Genomic DNA, 18,894 nt, shown 5'->3' on the forward strand with positions numbered 1-18,894 from the left:
ATTTTCCAGGTTCAGCATAAATTAGATGGGTAAGTGAACAGTGACCGCTGCGGGAAAGGGATGTTGGCTCAGGTTGGAGCCACGGCTGGAACGTGCCACGCTTCCCGCCCCCATGGGCGGCTAACGCCCTGTGCAGCCCCCCGCTGAGTGTGAGCAGGGCAGGGCTGGTGGCCTGAGCGATGCAGGCTGTCACCTCTCTCCCAGGCCCCCTAACTTCACAGGTGTGTGGCTGAGGAACGGGAACCCGAGTGTCCGCTTGGGATTGTAAAATGCCACTGAAAGTTTTCTTTACGCTGGGGCGGGGGTGGGGAGATTGGGCGCTCAAGGGACCCTGTCCTGCAAGCTGGCAGCTCTGGTCTGAAACCGTTGGGATGGGAGACGGTGGCTGCAGAGAGGGGACAGCTTGGTGATGCGAATGGTCAGAGCTCTCCAATCGGGCAGGCAGGTGGGAATTGATAATACTCAGGGAAGTACAAGGCTTATGAAACCGTTGCTGAAGGCACATGGCAACGCCTTCAGCAGACACAGAAGGTTGTGAATGCATTTTTGTATCATAAAAATACGTAAGTCTTAGTTTTGCCCAAAACAAACAAACAAACAAATAAAATCTCTTGAACTGTATGCCTTGGTGCTGTGGATCACGAAGACGGAGGTGCAGGGTCTCTGGCGGGCCCATCCTTGCCCCTCCCCCCCCGACAGTTTGGGGGAGCGTATGGCCCCGCAGGTCACCCTCCTTGGCCCTGCACCCGGCCGTGCCCGGGACCTGTTCGCTCTGCTCACTAGATGGGGCCTATCTGTCACATGCTGAGAACTTAACAGCAATAATATTTCAGAGTGTTGTCGGGTAGGTGATTTGAACAAACAAAAATTCAATGGAAAAGTTTGGTTAAAAAAATGAAAAAAGACCATTTCATTTTCAGGATGCTCGTTTCTTGGGTTTCCTAGAGATCATTGAACATGATGAATTTTCTCACATGTCAACCACCCTGACGAATAAAACATGGCGCGTTCTCAGCGTTCTCTCTCCTTGTTGTCTGAAGTTCCCTGTTCAGATTGTCTGAAAGACTTGGGGCTCACCGCCATGCTTTGCTTTGGCTCTTGTTGCGAGATCAAAGGTAGAATCACGGAGACCCTTTTGTCTCTCGAGCACGTGCTTTTGACACCTCATCCTATCCAACGAACGTTCTCCACGTAGGCATCTTACTGTCGTTAAGCAATTGCTCTAGAATGGATTGTCATTAACTGGAGATTATACAGTGTATTTCTGAGTCGATTGTAAATTCTGAAAAATGTGCAACATTATTCTGCTTTCTTCCATGCAAAGGGTGAAATCAAAATTGCTGTTTCTATTGAAGATGAAGCCAGCAAGGATCTGCCTCCCGCCGCCCTGCTCTATAGGCCGGTTCGCCAGTATGTTTACGGAGTCCTGTTTAGCTTGGCAGAAAGCAGAAAGAAAACTGAGAGACTTGCTTTTAGAAAGAACAGACTTCCACCAGAATGTATGTACTGTGACATCCATTGTTTGTTTTCCTCAGTACCTCGTAACCTCTTGTGCACTTTCTAAGCCTCCCCTGGCGTGGTGGAGCTCGCCTGGCGTGGTCCTGCGGAATGAGGGGCTACCCTGGGGGAGGGGGGTCTCAGGACGGGAAATGAGCCTCAGGAACAGCGTGTCCACCCCGGTCACGGTCCAGGGGTGTCTTGACACCACACTGCTGGTGGCAGGACCAGCCGTGGTAGCATCCAGCCCGCCTGGCCATCCCAGATGCCGTCTGCACCTCCAGAAGTCCAGGGGTATTGAGGAATCCCCTGGAGGCCTGGGACCACCTGACTGACAGCGGAGGGACTGTGGGGTTGGGGGTGGACAGAGGACATGAGGAGTCCGGAAGGGCCTTCCCAGCAGTGCGGCAGAGGCCAGGACGGGGCCTCACTGATGCCTTAAGGGGATGCGGGGTCTTCCAGCCCGCCTCCTGCTAACGGGAGCAGAGTCTCCCCCACGTGTGTAGACAAGATGGCGGTACACGAGCGTTCCCGGGCACGGAGTGTTTTCTGCCCTGGGCTGGGGTCGGCTTGGCGGTGGCTGGGGGGGGTGTGGAGGGGAGAGCAGGGGCTGGAGAGGGACTGGCAATTCCAGGGAAAAGCCTGTGGCTTTCTGATGACCAGACAGGCTTGACTCTGGCAGCATTACAGCCGAGCCCTCTCAGCCCTGGGGAGCGGAGCTGGAGCGGGAGTGGGGCACTGGACAGGTGGCTGACCTTAGTGTGTTCCCAGCATGGCCCGGGTCACCTGAGTGTGGCCCCCGCCCCCCCATAGTAAATAGGAATGAAGTAGAGCCCTGTTGGGACCCGGGGAACGGTTCAAAAGGCAGAGAGCCCATGTTTTGCAGAGAGGCCCAGGTTTCATCCCTGGTACCTCATGGCCTCCCTGGCACCGCCATTCGGGACCCCGAGTACCAAGCCGGGCGTAACCCCTGAGCACTGTTGGGTGTGTTTTCCACCCCATCCCCATAAGTACATAGAGCCTGTCATTGCCTGTGGAGACAGTGGCTCGAGGGTCGTGCTGGCTTCTGTCCTGCTCACTGCAGACGTGGGCATGTGACTGGACCTGCTGCAGGTACAGGCGTGTGAGCTGGACCCTGCAGACACGGGCGTGTGAATGGGACTCTGCGGGCACAGGCTGTGAGCTGGACTCCATAGACTCGGGCGTGTGAGTGGGGCCCACAGTCTCCAGGGGGGGCCCACTTGGGAGACTTTCCCACTTGCCTGCAGCTGCTGCCTAGGGCCTGGTGCCAGCTCTCTTGGCGGGCAGAGGACATTGCGGGGGTCCCTGGCCGCTTTCTCATGCTAGACCCCCCCCGCCCCCCACTGCCCCAGCTTGGATGATGAAAGGTGCTTCCCTGCTTTATTCCTGGCTCCCAGAGATGCAGCGGATATGAGCCAGAGCTCTCAGGGCACCCAGGGGTGCCCGTCCACATGGCAGGTGGGGTATCCCTGTGTCTGATGGAGGAGCAGTGGGCCCGTAGCACCGTGCAGATGTGGCTGCCACCAGCCAGGCTGGGACGCCTCGACCTCAGTTGTGATGGACACAGGAAGGCAAGGCGGCCGGGGGCTGCCCATGATGGCCCCTGGTACATGGTGACCCGGGTGACCTGGGGCGGAGTTGGGCCGACGCTGGGACTGGGGTTGAGTTCTGTCCTGTGTGGTTTTGGGGGAGGGCTCTGGGGCGACGGGGCGGCCTGTAGAGGGCCGTGGAGGGGGGCGTCGGATTTGGGAGTGGGCCTTGTCCCTGGGGGGAGGTGGCCAGGGGTGGCTGAAGGCCAGAGGTGGCACAGAACTTGTGAGGGAGCCTGAGCCACTGAAGCTCCTTCTCGGGCATCGGCCAGGGCTGGGTCTGACACAGCCCCGTGTGTCCTTGTGTTTGGCAGGCGCTGGGGACTGGATAGACGGTAGAGCGGTGAAGATGCTTGAGCCTTACCTGGGTTCAATGCCCTGTATCCGTCTGGTCCCCGAGCCTGCCAGGAGTGATCCCTGAGCACAGAGCCAGGCGTAAGCCCTGAGCTCCGCTGGATTTGGCCCCAAAACAAAACAAAAGACGTGGGTGGGGAGTTGGAGGTATGGATAATACAGTAGGTGAGACTCTTGCTTATAGCTGATATGTGTTTGATCTCTGACATCACATATCACCCCCTGAGCCCCACCAGGAGTTGTCCCTGAGCCCAGCCAGGAATGAGCCCTGAGCGTACCACCAGGTGTGGCCCACCTACCCCCAACTCTCCTTCTTGCTCTGCCCCATCTCCCCCCCCCAAAAAAAACTAAAAGTCGCGGTGAACGATTGATTTGGGTGTGGTGTGACAGGATGGGGAACTGGCATTTGGGGTCTGGAGCACCTGGTTGTCCATGGCAGAAGTGTGGGGCATGAGTTCTGCCCAATCCCAGGTGTCCTGCTCTCCTCGCGCAGGAAGGTGGGGTGGGAGGTTGACATTCTTACAGACCAGATGAGGTTTCTGCAGGGGAAGAGTCCTGTGTAAGACAGGTGTGGGGTGTGGGGGTGAACTGATGCAGGGCTGGAGCCTTGAAGAGGGAGAACAGGGGCTGTTTCCCCAGAGGTCGGCTTCATTATGCTCCGGACTTTGGACCTATCCAGAGAAGCGCCCAGTAGATCACCGTCATCAGGAAGGACGTACCGGTGACAAGAGCCACGTGCAGACGTGACCTCTGCCTGCAAAGGCCCCGTGGTAGCTGCGATCACCATGGGTCGGTCAGATCCTCTGCGTAGTGTCGGTTCTCACCTGCACTGACATCTAGGGGAGGACTTGCTGCTGGCCGACTCCCCTCGACGCAACCTCCGCCTGTCTGTGGGTCCTGCTGCTCAGACCAGACCCTCCCGGAACCTCAGCCTTTCTGGAGACCCTCCAGCCCTGTGCGCCCCGCACATGCCCACGTGGATCCGGACATCGCTCCCAACTTGGTTTCAGTGGTCAGAACATCTGAGGAGACAACCACAGCATTTGGAATCTGGAGAAGAGGGAAGCGATTTGGCTTGGGGGCCACACCTGGCCATGCTGAGGGGTAACTCCCGGCTCTGCCTTCGGGAATCGCTCCTGGCAGGCTCTGGGGGGACGATTGGGGATCAGTGTGTGCTAGGCCAGCGCCCTGCCTGCTGTACTATTGCTCCGGCCCCTTCTCTGGTGTTGCTGGTCTCACTCTCCATCATAAACTGCCCCAGGGACTTCTCTCAGACCCGCAGTCCCTCTTGGGCCGTGTGTGGGTGAAACATCCAGATGTGTGCTGGATGGAGTGTGAGAGACCCGCAGGCGGGTGGGCGCCCGCCACAGGCGAGGAGGCAGGCCTATGCTTAGGTAGTCGCACGCCCCCCTTCACTTCCCGCGGACCAGCCCAGCCTTCGTTTCTAAGCCCTTCTCTGGTCCAGGCGCCCGCTACCCCAGCCTTGAGCCACATGCTGCCCTTGGACTTCCCTCCCCTTCGTTCTGTGCCTCGCTTCTGTGCTCTTTCCGCAGCTGAGGAGGATGCGTGAAGGGGGCGTTGTGGTGGGACTTGGCCCCGCAGGTGAAGGGGCTGAAGAGATGAAGCGGCAACTGGGGACAGGTGGGCGCAGAGCCCCATCCCGGGCGGCCAGGCTCTTCCGTGGCCACCCATGGCTGCTGCTCTGGGCCAATGCCCGCCAGCCGGGCTTTGGGCGCCAGAAGAGAGTGTGTGTGTGTGTGTGTGTGTGTGTGTGTGTGTGTGTGTGTGTGTGTGTGTGTGTGTGTGTCCAGAAGTGTGTGTGTGTGTGACCCTGCGGGGTAGTGCTCTATGCTGTGCTCCAGGAGTCCAGGAAGAGATCCAAGAGATGGTGCAGCGGTTCAGGCGTTCACCCAGCACACAGCTGCGGCCACAACACTGTCCCCGTCCCACCCAGTGCCTGGCACATGGGCACAGAGCTAGGAGGAAGCCTCGAGCACCACCAGGTTGGCCCCAAAACAAACAGTGAGAGAAGATAAACGCCCAGTGATTTGTAGATTTGAGTATTACCATCCATGCAGTAAAATGGACCCCCTCTGCCCTGTTAACGCAAAATTGAGTTGGTTAGAGAAAAAGACATGTAAAAGACGGCTGTTAACCACAGGCAAGAAAGACTAAAAGGCGGGTGTACTGTGATCTAGGATTTTCCTGTCCTCTGCTGCTTAAGACTTGACTTTTTTTAAACCAGTGACAAAGTTTAAAAAAAAAAAAAGCACTGCTCTTTCCTAATCTAATTTGTTTAAGAAGCGTCACATTTGTCAGGTAATTGACAAGGGAGCAGTAGTGTGGACTGGCTTCTCCAGCAGTGCTCGGGACGCCATCACACGCCACATCCAAGTGTGCCGTGTGTGACACCAGGAATCAACATTCCCCCTGGGTCTGGGAGCGAGTTGCCTGATGGATCTGGTTTCCACACAGTTCTTGGAGCCGTGTCTCGGACTCCCCTGGGAGAGAGAGAGACCCACATCACGTTGGTCTGCGGTACCCCCCGACAGCAGCCTCAGACCCGGAGACAAGGGGTGTACGGAAGGCTCTTTGTGATATCGGCCCTCGAGGGTTGTGATGGTCGGAGACGCTCTTGCCCGAGGATGGCGGCCACGACCACTCTCTGCTGGGCTGACACAGACACTGTCTGCTTTCCCAAGTCCCCTCTGAAGTGCAGGTCGGGGCTGGTTCTAGTTACTTGCATGTTTTCTCCTCACACACCGTAAAGAGAGCACGTAAAGCAATAACTCCTTCCCAGTGCACACCTGCACGCACATGGGCACATGTCATGTATAACACACAGCCTTGTCCACGGATGTGTGTGTGGACACGTCGCACACATGCATATGCACATGTACACACACGCTCATGTCGCAGACATGTGTGTATGCACAGAACCTGGCCTGCGGACCCTTGGTGACAGTCTTGGCTTGTTGGCCACTTCCTCGTCTTCTCTGCTCCTTGTCTGGTGCCTGGCCCCCAGCTCAGGAGTACTCCAGCCTCTGCGCAGCCGCACCTGCTTGGAAGTAGCCTATAGGGTGAGACCTGCTGTTTTCCTGGTCGGGGGCTCCGGATCAGCCCTGTAATCAAGGTGGCTTGTGTGGTGTTCGAATGTGACACTGAGCCATGCCTGGCAGCTGGGTGATGCCGACAGCCCAGTCATAAGTGTCCTGTGTACTCCCCCTCCCCCCACTCCCCAGCAACATTTTGAAGGGGTATTTTCTGTTCTCAAGAGCATTGAGTCTAGACCGAGTCCTCAGTAAGAAAGCACTGAGCCTCTGGCGGAGTCTTTGCTTCTGTAAGACTTGGTGCTATGTGAGGCCAGGAGAGAATCACATCAGACACCTGTTGTTTTCTTTTTTTTTTTTTTCTTTTTGGGTCACACCCAGTGATGCTCAGGGGTTACTCCTGGCTCTGCACTCAGGCACTCAGGAATTACTCTTGGCGGTGCTTCGGGGGGGACCATGTGGGATGCCGGGCATCGAACCCGGGCCGGCTGCGTAAAAGGCAAACGCCCAGCCCGCTGTGCTATCGCTCCAGCCCAGACCCTTGGTGTGCGTGTGCGTGTCAGTCACGGGTGCTCCCAAGCCGATGGAACACTGTGCGCCCTCATGTTCCTGCCGTCCTAGCCCTGTCCGTGTGGGTGCGGGGGCTGTATTCTGATCAGAACCTGGGGCATCACTCACAGCACTGAGCTGGAGTTCGTCTGATTCAAGGAGCCTCTTAAGGCCCAAGTGAGCATAGCGGCCAGCTAGTGGTGTCCGTAGAAGGTCCCGCATGAAGTGGAGGAGAGTTAAAAGTAAAAAGCGCGTGGGCCAGAGCAGTTGCACGGCAGGTAGGGCGTGCTCCCGACATGCAGCCGACCCAGGTTCAATCCCCGGCCACCCATGTGGTCCTCCAAACTTGCCAGGAGTGATCCCTGAGCATTGCCTCGTGTGGCCCCCAAACCAAAAAATGAATAAATCAGGCTTGCTCCTGGAATAAAGTCTGAGTGTTGTCAACGTGTTTCATTCCTCTGCGTGTTATTTCTTAACTTCCATTTGAGCCATCCCAGTGGGCTTGTTGGGGTAGGAGCGGATGTTTTTCCGGAGCAGTCGAGTCTTCCTGGTGCTGTGAGCCTGGAGTTGCTGCCCCTCGGTGCTGGGCTCTCTCCCGGGACTGGGGCCCAGAGGCCTCGCGCATGGTTCAGGCACTTAAGACTTTGGGCCTTGTAGGGTTTCAGCACCATGCTGGGTCTCTGCAGGGACTGACCTTGTTCCAGATGGTTCAGTGCCCAGGGCTCCCTCAGCCCGGACTCCAGGGACGGTGTCCAGCCACCGGTGGAGGCCCGTGGACGTGAGGCCTGCCGAAGCCCAACATCCGGGATTTGAGAATGAAATCTTCTACTGGAAGTGTGTTTCTACATTGAAAACAAAGCTTAAAGGTTTTCCAAATAGGGAATGCCGGGAAGGTTTTGGGAAGCCACGTCTGAGCTGGTGAGAAAGCAGCGGATGGGGACATGACACAGTAGACCCAGGAGATGGGGGAGACGCCTAGCTCTCTCCTGCTTCGAGTGTGTGTAGGGGTGTGCATACATTCTGTGTCCCTGGGCTTCCAGCATTGCATGTGGGCATAGCACCCGTAGTGAGCGCGTGTGTGTGTCTGCCCTGAATGGCGGTGTGAGCGTGTCTTGTTGCTTGTGTTTGTGCTTCTCTGTCCCTCAGACAAGGACCGGCTTCCTGTGTTCTTGGCTCCTGGCAGTCCGCTCCCAGGGTCTCCCTCTTGGGGAAAGAGTGGGTCCTTTCTTGTGGACCAGGCGGGAGTCAGGCCCGGGCATTGGAGCGTGGCGTGACCAGGCTTGTCTGAGCATGGCTGGGCAGGGCCTTGCAAGTTTCTGGCTCAGTGCTGAAAGAAAGGAAAAAAGAAAATTATGTCCAGAAATGGGTTTGCAAGAGTTACCTACCTTAGAGCACAAGAACATAGGAATGAAGGTTGTTGCTTTTGCATTATACCAATCTAGAACCTCTTGCTTCCTCTGAGAGTGGGGAGTTTGACAGTTTGTCTTTGGTTCGTGAAGTTACTGGAATTTTTTTAATGGAATATTTCTAATGTATAATTTATTGTTGCGCGTTTGGGCTCTGACGGTCTCCTTGTTCATCTTGAGGATAAGAGTTTACTGGGTACCTTGGTTAAAGTTGGAAAACCTCCGGTGAGGTGATTACCAAATGCAAAGTGTTATTCAATTCTAATTGTCAAAATTTTTATGTAGAAAGGACTAGCTATCAAAAATGCAATTTTCCACGAATGTATATGACCACGTAGTGTCTGTGATTTATACCAGTTTTTACTCCCTTTATGAATGGGTTTAAAATATTATAAGCTTAGCCTAACGTCCTTGATTCATTCTTCTAGCATGCCTTAGGATAATAATTTATTGAATGTCGCTTTAATTAGAACATTGATGAGGAGAACAATCACAGCTGACATTGAGTAAAACAGGACCCCAGGACTTGATTTGGTTATGTCTTTTTGCTTAAGGAATCTGTGAGGACTTCTAGGGACCTAGGGAAATCCAGGCATGATTCAGTTGAGCATAAGATCACTGGTATCCTAACTGGAAATTGAGTGAGCCTTGCCACAGGGCCAGGAGAACATTCTAGACCCGAGTCCTCGCTGACGGTGGTCTGTGGGAGCGAGGTGGCACCTGCAGACTGGTCCCGACGAGCTGTGTTTCTGTCTGTCTGTCTGTCCGCCGGGTGTGCTGTGCTGGCAGTAACCGGCTCTCCTCTCCTCTCCCCTGCAGTTTCTCCGGTCATCATTAAAGAGTGGGCAGCTTACAAAGGGAAGTCCCCGCAGACCCCGGAGCTGGTGGAGGCCCTTGCTTTCCGGGAGTGGACGTGCCCCAACCTGAAGCGGCTGTGGCTGGGCAAGGCCGTGGAGGACAAGAACCGCCGCATGCGCGCCTTCCTGGCCTGCATGCGCTCCGACACGCCCGCCATGCTCAACCCCGCCAGCGTCCCCACCCACCTCACGGTGCTCTGCTGCGTCCTGCGGTAGGTGGTCCCGTCCCCGCGCCCCTCCGCCTGCAGCCACGGTCCGCTCGGGTCACTGTGTGCTACTGCCATCGGCCTGTTTTCATTATCGGGCGCTGTTGTTAAGTCTCCCAGTGGGTCTGATTTGTATATTGAACTTCACCAGAAGTTTGCGCACACAGGAAACACATTTTTATATTTGTAAGAGACCACGGGCTGGAGTGATAGTAGAGTGGGTAGGGCGTTTGCCTTGCAGGCGGCCCAGCTGCCAGACCCGAGTTCGAGTCCTCTGCCCCTCTCAGAGAGCCCGGCAAGCTACCAAGAGTATCTTGCCTGCATGGCAAAGCCTGGCAAGCTCCCCGTGACTTATTTGATACGTCAAAAACAGTAACAACACGTCTCACGATGTTACTGGGCCAGCTCGAGCAAATTGATGAACGATGGGAGGACAGTGACAGTAAGAGACCACGGGCAGCCCCAATGTGGACGGGCACTCCTGCAGACTAGGTAGACGGGTCTGGCATGGAGATACCGTAATGATCTTAAACGTGGTGCTTTAGTGGGTGGGGAGGACAAAGCTCAGGGCTTCTTCCTGGCTCTGCACTCAAGAATCACATCTGGTGATGCTCAGGGGACCGGATGGGATGCTGGGGACCAAACCGCAGTCGGCAGCTTGCAAGGCAAACACCCTCCCTGCTGTCCCATTGCAGTGGCCCCATATTGTCCTTTAAAGAGGAAGGGTTTTGGAGGCCATTAAAGGAAATAGTGCTGTATGTTGTTTGGAATAGGAGAGCCAGGGGAAAATGCTGCCAGTTACTAATTTAGTGTGGTTATTGCTTCTCTCTGGAGGGTCATAGTCCCAGATGCTTGCGTTGTCCCCGTGTCTCGGGCCCCAGCCCGCCCTGGCATCATGAGATGCACAGGCTGACTCGCCCTGTGTCTCCCACCTCCGTCCAGGAGAATCGACGGGAACTGAAACCCACCCTGCCTCTCCCGGCCCGCGTAGACCCTGCTTTGCTGGGTGAAGTGGATTTGAACTGGCACGTGTGACTAAGTGGGGGGTAGGGGGGAGTGAGTTCTGTACATGACCCTTCTGTTATCACTCAGGAAGGGACATTTTCCGTTTCCCACCGTACTCCTCATGGATACTTTGTTTCTAACTTCAGTCTCCACTGACCACCTCTGCACTTAGAGGTGTGGTCCCAGAGAGTGATAGGGCTCTGTGTCTGCATGCTAATCACTTGGTCAAGAGCGTCTTTCTGGGACCCCTGTGGACGCTTCCTGGGAGGGCCCTGAAACTGTGAACATTGCAGTCCTACTCAGACTTTCAGTGTAGGGGATGGGCTCCCGGATTCTTGTCCTTGTTTGCATGGACCAAGAGAGCCGACCTGTCCCCCGCTCTTTGGGCATGGGTCATCCCGGCCCCTTCTCCTTGAGGGATGCGCCCTGTGCACTTCCACCTGCACGCATGTGTGCTCGTGTGTGTGCCTGCCTGCATGCATTGTGTGTGCCCGTGTGCATGCGGTTTCCGGCCCCAGCTCTGACGCTGAGAATCCAAGCTTCTGCTGCCCTTTGGTCCTCGCCTGCTCCTTGGCCCGCGGGCTCCTGGCTGGGCCCGGGCAGTGACAACACCAGGCTGGAGGTGCAGATTCCCTGGGGCTCTCCGGACTGAGTGGACCTGAAGGCCCGCCAAAGGCTCCCGAGCAGAGTTGCGCCGGCTCTTCATCCACGATTAGCTGTTGGAAAAGTCTAGGACTTTGATGGAAACATTTCTTCTGATGAAAACATTTATTTCATGGGTCTTTTTTTTTTTTTCCTTCTTTCCATGAATGAAAACCTTATTTTGGCCCAAAGTGTCAGATTAGGACTTCTGGCAGTACTCAGATCAGTGGCTGTAGGGAACCGTGCTTACTTTGTATATCTTGCTTCCAAGTGTAAGTGATGAGGGAGGGACCTTTGAACCTCGAGGGTCCCCTGTACTGGCACGAAGCCCCCGATGGTCTGAGGGAACCAAGACTTGGAGGCTGGCAGGAACTGGGGTCCCTGCTTGGCGCCTGTGGCTCCTGCCCTGGGCTGGGGGCTTGAGGGTGGCAGACTCACTCCCCAGTCCCCCAGGCTTGTCTCTGCAGTCGTTCTCTGAAACCACCCGGGTACCTGGGTGGCTCTTCTTTTTCTTTATAACTGTCAGAGGAGCACTGCGCCAGGGCCTTGGGTCAGTGTTTGTGGGTTTGCAAAGCAGAATCGCAGTGAGGGTGGAAGTGATAAAACCCCTCAGCCGAGAGGCACTTGTCCTCTCACCAGGCAGTGCTCAGAGTCGTGACAACACACACACACAATTCAGTTGAAAGAAGGAATAAAGTGGGGGAGGGAGAGATCGGACAGCTGGGCAGGTGCGGTGCTGGCCTCGCACACGGAAGACCCAGCTTCCGTCCCTGGCACCCCAAATGGTGCCCTGAGCACCGCCAAGATCAGTCACAGAGACCATGTAGAGGGAGCATGTCTTTTTCCATAGTGATTTGATTTTTCCAGACAGAAGTGGGGAGACTTCTTTCCGTCAAGCCCCGGTTAAAACTCAGGGTTTGTCACTCTGAAGCCATTGCAGATGGTGTCGTTTTTGTCGCAGCAAATACCAAGTGAAAGGGAGTAAAGCGTTGACATCCTGTTTCAGAAATCCAGAGGGCATGCCCCACGGCTGACCCTCGCCACTGTCTCCCCTTGGGGTCACGTTTCCTCTCGATGCTCGCCCCCTGCACCTGCCGCTCCCCCTCGCCATCTGCAGGGCCCCGTGCGGGGCCGCCAGCCTGCCAGTGGCCGCGTCCCTCTCTGCTGGAGTCTGACTCCATCCCCGGGGCAGTCCCCGGTCTGGGCAGACTTTCCAATACCCCAGTCACTCTGCTGGCCATCACACGGCAACCTGCCGTCCGGTTATTTTTAGGGCTTGGCTGGCAGCGGGGTGAGGTCATCCTTGCCGTCTGGAAGGCAGACCCGGGGGCACACTCTGGGAACTGTACCCGAGGGTCGGGTGCAGGAGTGGGTGAGGAGAGAACGCACCCCAGGCTGGCAGATCCTTGGAAGTTGAAAGTCTAGTTGTCCCTCCCTGTCCGCCCAGCTGCCCACAGCAGGGAAGTCCCAGGAAGTGCCCCCCACCCCCCAGGCAATTGTGAGTTCTGCCCACCCAGGGAGTGCCACACCCGTGGGGTCTTGATCGTCTGTCTTCCCCTCGCCCACGGCCACCAGTGGTGGTGGTGAGTAAGTAGGTACATCTGACAGAGTGGTTTATATCTGCGAGTGCAAGATCCCACACGTGTGAAACTATTATCAAAACCCGTCGACCACCTGTTTTGCAGTCTGCTCAGACTCAGGGTTCTAATCCCAGCACTCTTGCTCAGCCCTGCTGCTGGGCGTTTTTCTGTCCTCACTGACACTGTCCAGCTCCCACCGCTGGCCATCTGGAGCTTTCTCCCCGGGTCTCCCTGGCCATCCGTCCACTGTGCTGCCCTGTCCTGACCGCCCCACACCTCTCTGCACCCGCAGGTATATGGTCCAGTGGCCTGGAGCGCGGATCCTGCGTCGTCAGGAGCTGGACGCCTTCCTGGCCCAAGCGCTGTCCCCCAAACTCTATGAGCCTGACCAGCTACAGGAGCTCAAGGTAACCCACAACCTTTGCATCTAGGTGGGGGTCTTGCTTGGCGCTCCGCGTCACCCCGGACCCTCAGCACGACTGGCCTAGACACTTAGCGAGGTGACCTGGAGAGCCTTCAGGGCTGAGGGTTTCCCGCCTCCTCCCCGTGTTCCCCAGTGGATGTTTATTCATGTTTTCCACGCCAGGAAGTCAGCTCGCCTTGTTTTTTCAGGTGGGGGATCCCGACCCTGGGCGGGCTTGGTCTTGAGAGTTTCCTAGCATCTGGGCAGGGGTCTTTTCCTCATTTCATTTCCTCGGGCCTGGTTACAGTGTTCGTTTTTCTCAAAAACAAACTGAAACTGTCTTTGCCCTCCTCCGGTAAGTCCCCGTGAGACCCACACTTGAAGAGCTGTCAGCCCCGCCCCGCGCCCCGTGCCCGCTGGCCCACGTCGGGTTTCTTTTGAGTTTCCCTTCTCCTTCCTTTTGTTCTTTGTTTTGGCGGTATTGGTTTCCCGGGCGCTGGTCTTCTCCCCGCACGGTTGCGTCGCCGTGCTCGCGCGGTTCCAACACGTTGTCAGAGACATCGCCCCTCTCAGCTGGAATGCGCGCATCTACCCTTTCCTTTCCACTGCAGGGTTTGGTGGTTTCGTTTCGTTTTTGTTTTTGTTTTTGTTTTTCCTTTGCCATTGGTTCTTTCTTTCTTTCTTTCTTTGTTTTTGTTTTTGTTTCCAAACTTTGATTTGTACTCAAGTAATCTCTTTTGACAAAAATCGCCTTCGCTTTGAGCTCTTTTTGCCTTCTTTCCCCTGCAGAAGGAGGTAGGGCCCCTTTGTAGATTTTCAGGGTTCTCCACTTGGGGGCGCAGTAACTCTCCGGTCCTCCCCTGAATTACCGTGTTAAATGGGGTCCTTCACACTGAGTCGACCCTCTGGGTCCCTTCGCTCAGGCTTCTCCCGACTTGGACGGCGGGACCCCGAGCTCGGCGGGACCCCGAGTCACAGGAGGATCACACTGTCCTCTGTGCTCCGCAGCGTGGCCTTTCCTGTTAGGCAGAAATGGTTATTTTCGATGTTTTTTTGTGGTTTTTTTTTTTTATGTTTTTTGGTTTTTTGTTTTTAATTTAAGTTTTTGTTCTAGAGCTTTGGCCGGGGGGGCCCCGCGGCTGAGGTGGACGTGGGCCCAGGGGCGCCCGTCCGCCCCAGCCTGTGTCAGGGTGTGTCGATACTGTAGAGTGTGCTGCCGGCCCCGACTCTGCTTCCTGTCTCTCTTATTTAGATTATTACATCAGTTCTGACATCCCAGTTCTGAAAATCAGACCGCCAGGTATCAGGTATGCCCACAGCCTTATTCACCATCAAGTCGCTTTCCTCCAAGTCCATCTTCTCCCCCATCCCCCTTTCATTTTTGGATCCACACTTAGGTCGTAGCTTTGGACAGCCGGTCACCCTCTGAGCGCTCATTGTGGTTCCTTCCAGGTCTTAGGGCTTCATGGTTTTCTCCCGACTCTTCATCGAAGGCCCGTGCTTGTGCAGCTGTGTTCCTATGGCCCCGTGTCGTGCGCACTTGCTTCAGGCCCACCGGCCCTTGGCTCTTGCTGGTCCTGGAGGTCTGCACCCTTCAGCAAGGACCCTGCACGCCCCACGCTCCGCTCACAGGAGCATAAGCTCGTGCCCCCTCAGAGAGCAAGCAAGGAGAGGAGCGCATTCCGGGGGCGGGGCAGGGCTGGGGGCCGCAGGTGCTCGTTTGCTTTTGAGGTGGAAGATTGGTCCTCTCCATAGTCAGATGCAGTTCCCGGAGAGCTGCAGGGTGCCACGCACAGCCCAGGGCACAGGCTTCAGGGGTGGGAAAGTTCGTTTTTTGCAGCAGTTGCTTTTTCATGTCACATTGGAAAGGTTTCCTTTGGTTTGATTTGGTTTTGTGTGCCAAAAGCCGTGACGACGCTTTTCTGTAAAACGCCATTTCACTGTGTGTGACCGAGTCAACTCTTGATTTTTTGGGGGGTTGTGGATTGCCCAGTTCCCGTTTTCCTCCTCTGGCCTATTGGCTTTGAAAAGAAGGAAAGAAAAGACCTTGGCTTTTCTGAGGGAGCTCAGGTAGGAGAAGGTGTTGAGGTGACCCTGGACGCCTCGAGTGTGCTCTGCCCCATTGTGAGCGATGGGGAGCCAGCACGTCCCTGAGTCCTAGGTTCCTGGCATGCGGGGAGTGATTCAGGGACGGGGGTCCTGACCACCTGGAGGACACGGTGGGAGGGGCCGTGCCCCACGGGCACTGCCCACCTGCTCGTGTATCTCCTTAGCAGCTTCACACGTCAGACATAGGCTAGAACAGACAAACGTGGGTCGGGGCGTCAGGACCTGGGGCTGCAGCGAATACACACACACAGACAGACAGACAGACAGACAGACAGACACACACACACACACACACACACACACACACAAATTGACGTCCTGGGCAGCTTCCTAAGCACCATCAGGTGGGACATTTCCAACCCCACCCTCCCAAAAGAAGCAAGAAAGGAAGGGGGACCATGAAGAGAATTGGATCCAGTATTAGGGTTGGTAGGATTGGTTTGCATGGAGGGGGACGTGGTGAGTGGGAGTAAGGGCCCCTTGTCTGGGTCAGCTCAAGTCGGACAAAGAATTTGCTTTTTGAGTCCATTGGCAGAGATGACATTCCTTATTTGTTCTTCCTGTAAGATCAGGTGATTTTTGTCACGTCTCCAGTTGAACTGTGGATCTTGTTCAACGTTTCGGGCAGCCGTACCAGATTCGGTTTAAGGGCATTGGGGGGAATGTGATGATTGCATCAAGGTTCAGATCAGAACCCCAGTATCAGTTTATGACCTTGGACTCTGACTCAGTTTCCCCATGAATGAATGTGCTTAGAACACTTTCTACCTTTAAGGAGGTCAGAACAGTGTCTAATAACTGACCTCTCCATAGAAAGTAGGCAGAACTCTTTGTAATAAAGCTTGGGGAAATGAATCTTAAAATCTAAGAGATATAACTTTCTTTTTCTTTTTTTTTTTTTTTTTTTTGAGGATTTGGGGCCCCAACCCCTGGCAGTGCTCAGAACTTCTCTGCAGTGCTGGGGATCGAATGTGACCAAGCCAGCAACAGACGGGGTCAAAGGCCTCACCCCATGCACGCTCCTTCCAGCCCTGAAGTCTATTTTTTTTTCTTTTTTTTCTTTTTGGGTCACACCCGGCGATGCTCAGGGGTTACTCCTGGTGGTGCTCAGGGGGCCATATGGGATGCTGGGATTCGAACCCGGGTTGACCACATGCAAGGCAGATGCCCTACCCCCTGTGCTTTCACTCCAGCCCCCCTGAAGTGTAATATTTGAAAGTATTCAAATCAAGCAGACACCATTCAGCAGAGTTTCTTTACGTAATTTACATCGTTTTTATTTAAGAAGTTTTCTCCTGTTGATTGAACAGCTGCCAATATTAGTAAAACTAGTGGGCCTGCCTGAAAATAAATTTCCAGGCACACCCCCCACACACACACCCGCCTCTGTTCAGGCCACACGCAAGTGGCTAGTGTATACTTTTTCACCCCCGAGAGTGAGCCGAGTGGCACACAGGTTCCAGGAGTGGCAGTCCATCCAGCGTGACCTTTTAGCTGTTGTCCCCAAACAGAGTCTGAGCCTGGCACTGGCCCATCCCACCAGGGACAGCAGGTCACAGTGGCAGACACTGACAGACCCCTTCAGAGCCATGCCCCTGCTGGCACGGCTGACCCCTGTCTCAGCCCAGGAAAGGGTGGGCAGCCCCAGGCGAGGCTGCCATCTTCCAGGCCCCAGGGCACCAGACACTCCCCACCTCTGGCCTGACAGAAGGTCGGGGGCGGGGAGGGGGGGGGTGTCTCTGCCCCTTTCTGTAATTCAGACAGGTTGGCCTGAAAGGATCTGAATGATTATGTGCATATGGTGGGTGGGGCAGGTAACAGTTGGCCTCTCTGTCTCTGCTCTTCCTGCTCCCAAGTAGAAAAATGCATTTGATGTCACATCCTGCTCCGCTGACATGGGCGATGCGGGAGCTGCCAGACAAGGCTGGGAGCTGTGCTCCGGCGGCTCCAAGTCCAGGAGGTTCTTAGTCACGTGAGGACTCGGGTTGGAGAGCAGAGCAGAGCGAGTGCCGGCAACTGTTGGCCGAGCGGCACAGAGTCCCCAGTGATTAGATCAGCAGAGCTCTGGGCTACTCTGCAGTGGTGTGCTGGGTGACACCCCGAGAGCCCCTCTCCTGGTGAGTGAACACAGGCACCCCCCTGCTCACAGCTCCATCCTGGGCAATCCACAAACAGGGGCCTCCTGGAAGACCATCAAGAGTTGACTGTCCTGTCAGTGTTGCTCATCCTGTTCATCGCACGCGGAGAGGGCGGGCGGGCCGGGGCTGGGCAGGACCCGGGGTTGAGGAGCTAGCTGGGGGGGTGGGGGTGGGGTGCGGGGGGCCAGGGCTGCTAGGCGTGGAGTCTGCATGGTTCGGATGATTTTTTTTTTTTTTTGTCGTTGTGTTCTTTCATCGATAAGCTATCCATTTCTCCTAAAACATTTTGACGGTCTCATTACTGAGTTGCTATTTAGAAAATTGACGTCTAAGATAAATGCTACGTAAAATACCAGTTTTAGAACGGAATTGTGCTAAGCAGTCCTTTAATACAGAACTCCTTGAAAATGCCTAATCTTGATTTAGAGAAAGGTCCTTCTCGCCAGTGTCCTGTAACTGGCGTGCCACCGTGTAACCTGTAGAATGGGGAAGTGTAAGATGTTCGTGTCAGAGACGAATGGGGGGCCAGTGCCGTGACGGAGGCCGTTCATGATTGTTATTCTGTCAGCGACAGTGCGGCCTCCCCTGCGCTCCTGTAATGCCTGGCCTCCTCTGAATAGAATGTTCTAAGTGTGTGTCTGAGGCTATCTCTTTATGCCTCACTTTGCTGCTAGCATGAGGGCTGGGGCGGGGGGGTCTTTCGGTTTGAGGGTCTGCTGGTAGGCCATTGTGAGGCTGGGGTTGGGGGCGGGCAGGGAGGGGAGGCAGCAATGCGTTAGCCCGGGTGCTCGTGCGCCATAGAAATCGCTCTTTTCCGTTGAAAGATTGAGAACCTGGACCCCCGAGGCATCCAGCTGTCGGCGCTCTTCATGAGCGGGGTGGACATGGCGCTGTTTGCCAATGACGCGTGCGGCCAGCCGGTCCCCTGGGAGCACTGCTGCCCCTGGGTGTACTTCGACGGCAGACTCTTCCAGTCCAAGCTCCTTAAGGCCAGCCGGGAGAGGGCCCCGCTTCTCGACCTCTGTGATGGTCAGGTGAGTAGTGCCGAGCTCAGCGCTGTCCGGGCCGCCCTCTTCGGCCACAGCAGCGATCCCCTGGTGCCCCCCAGAGTGTCTGTTGCCCCCCCTCCCCAAGGCCACCTGTGGAGCACGTGAGCCTGATGCATTGACGCTGAGCTCAGTCTACGACTCTGCCTGCAGAGGGCTCAACGTCCACACAGCACGCATATGCACACACTCACACCTGCACACAACACACAGGAGACATGACACTGCTCCTACGAGTGGGCAGAAAACAAGAACACTGGCGGTGGAGTGAACCTTGAGCTCAGAGCCAGGAGTTAGCCCTGACCACTGCTGGGTGTGGCCCAGAAACAAAACGCAACACTAGTCTCCGGGCTCCTCCTCTCCCTCTCTAGGAACTCACTTTCCCGCTCTTGCACAGCTGGAAGAGACTAGGAAGAGGACCACCAGTTCCTCTTGGGGTCAC

General features: G+C 55.7%; 1 protein-coding gene across 1 annotated transcript in view; it reads left to right on the forward strand.

Moving 5' to 3' along the window:
* FAM120A (family with sequence similarity 120 member A) overlaps nt 1–18,894 on the forward strand; it is a 64,596-nt gene that overhangs the window by 38,318 nt on the left and 7,384 nt on the right. The window contains exons 10-13 of the mRNA XM_056126817.1: nt 1,325–1,499; nt 9,286–9,535; nt 13,049–13,163; nt 18,231–18,440. Of these exons, the coding sequence (XP_055982792.1) occupies nt 1,325–1,499; nt 9,286–9,535; nt 13,049–13,163; nt 18,231–18,440 (750 nt within the window). The remainder of the gene's footprint in view (nt 1–1,324; nt 1,500–9,285; nt 9,536–13,048; nt 13,164–18,230; nt 18,441–18,894) is intronic.

The sequence above is a fragment of the Sorex fumeus genome, unplaced genomic scaffold, assembly GCF_029834395.1.
Source record: "Sorex fumeus unplaced genomic scaffold, SorFum_2.1 ptg000063l, whole genome shotgun sequence".
NCBI lineage: Eukaryota > Metazoa > Chordata > Mammalia > Eulipotyphla > Soricidae > Sorex > Sorex fumeus.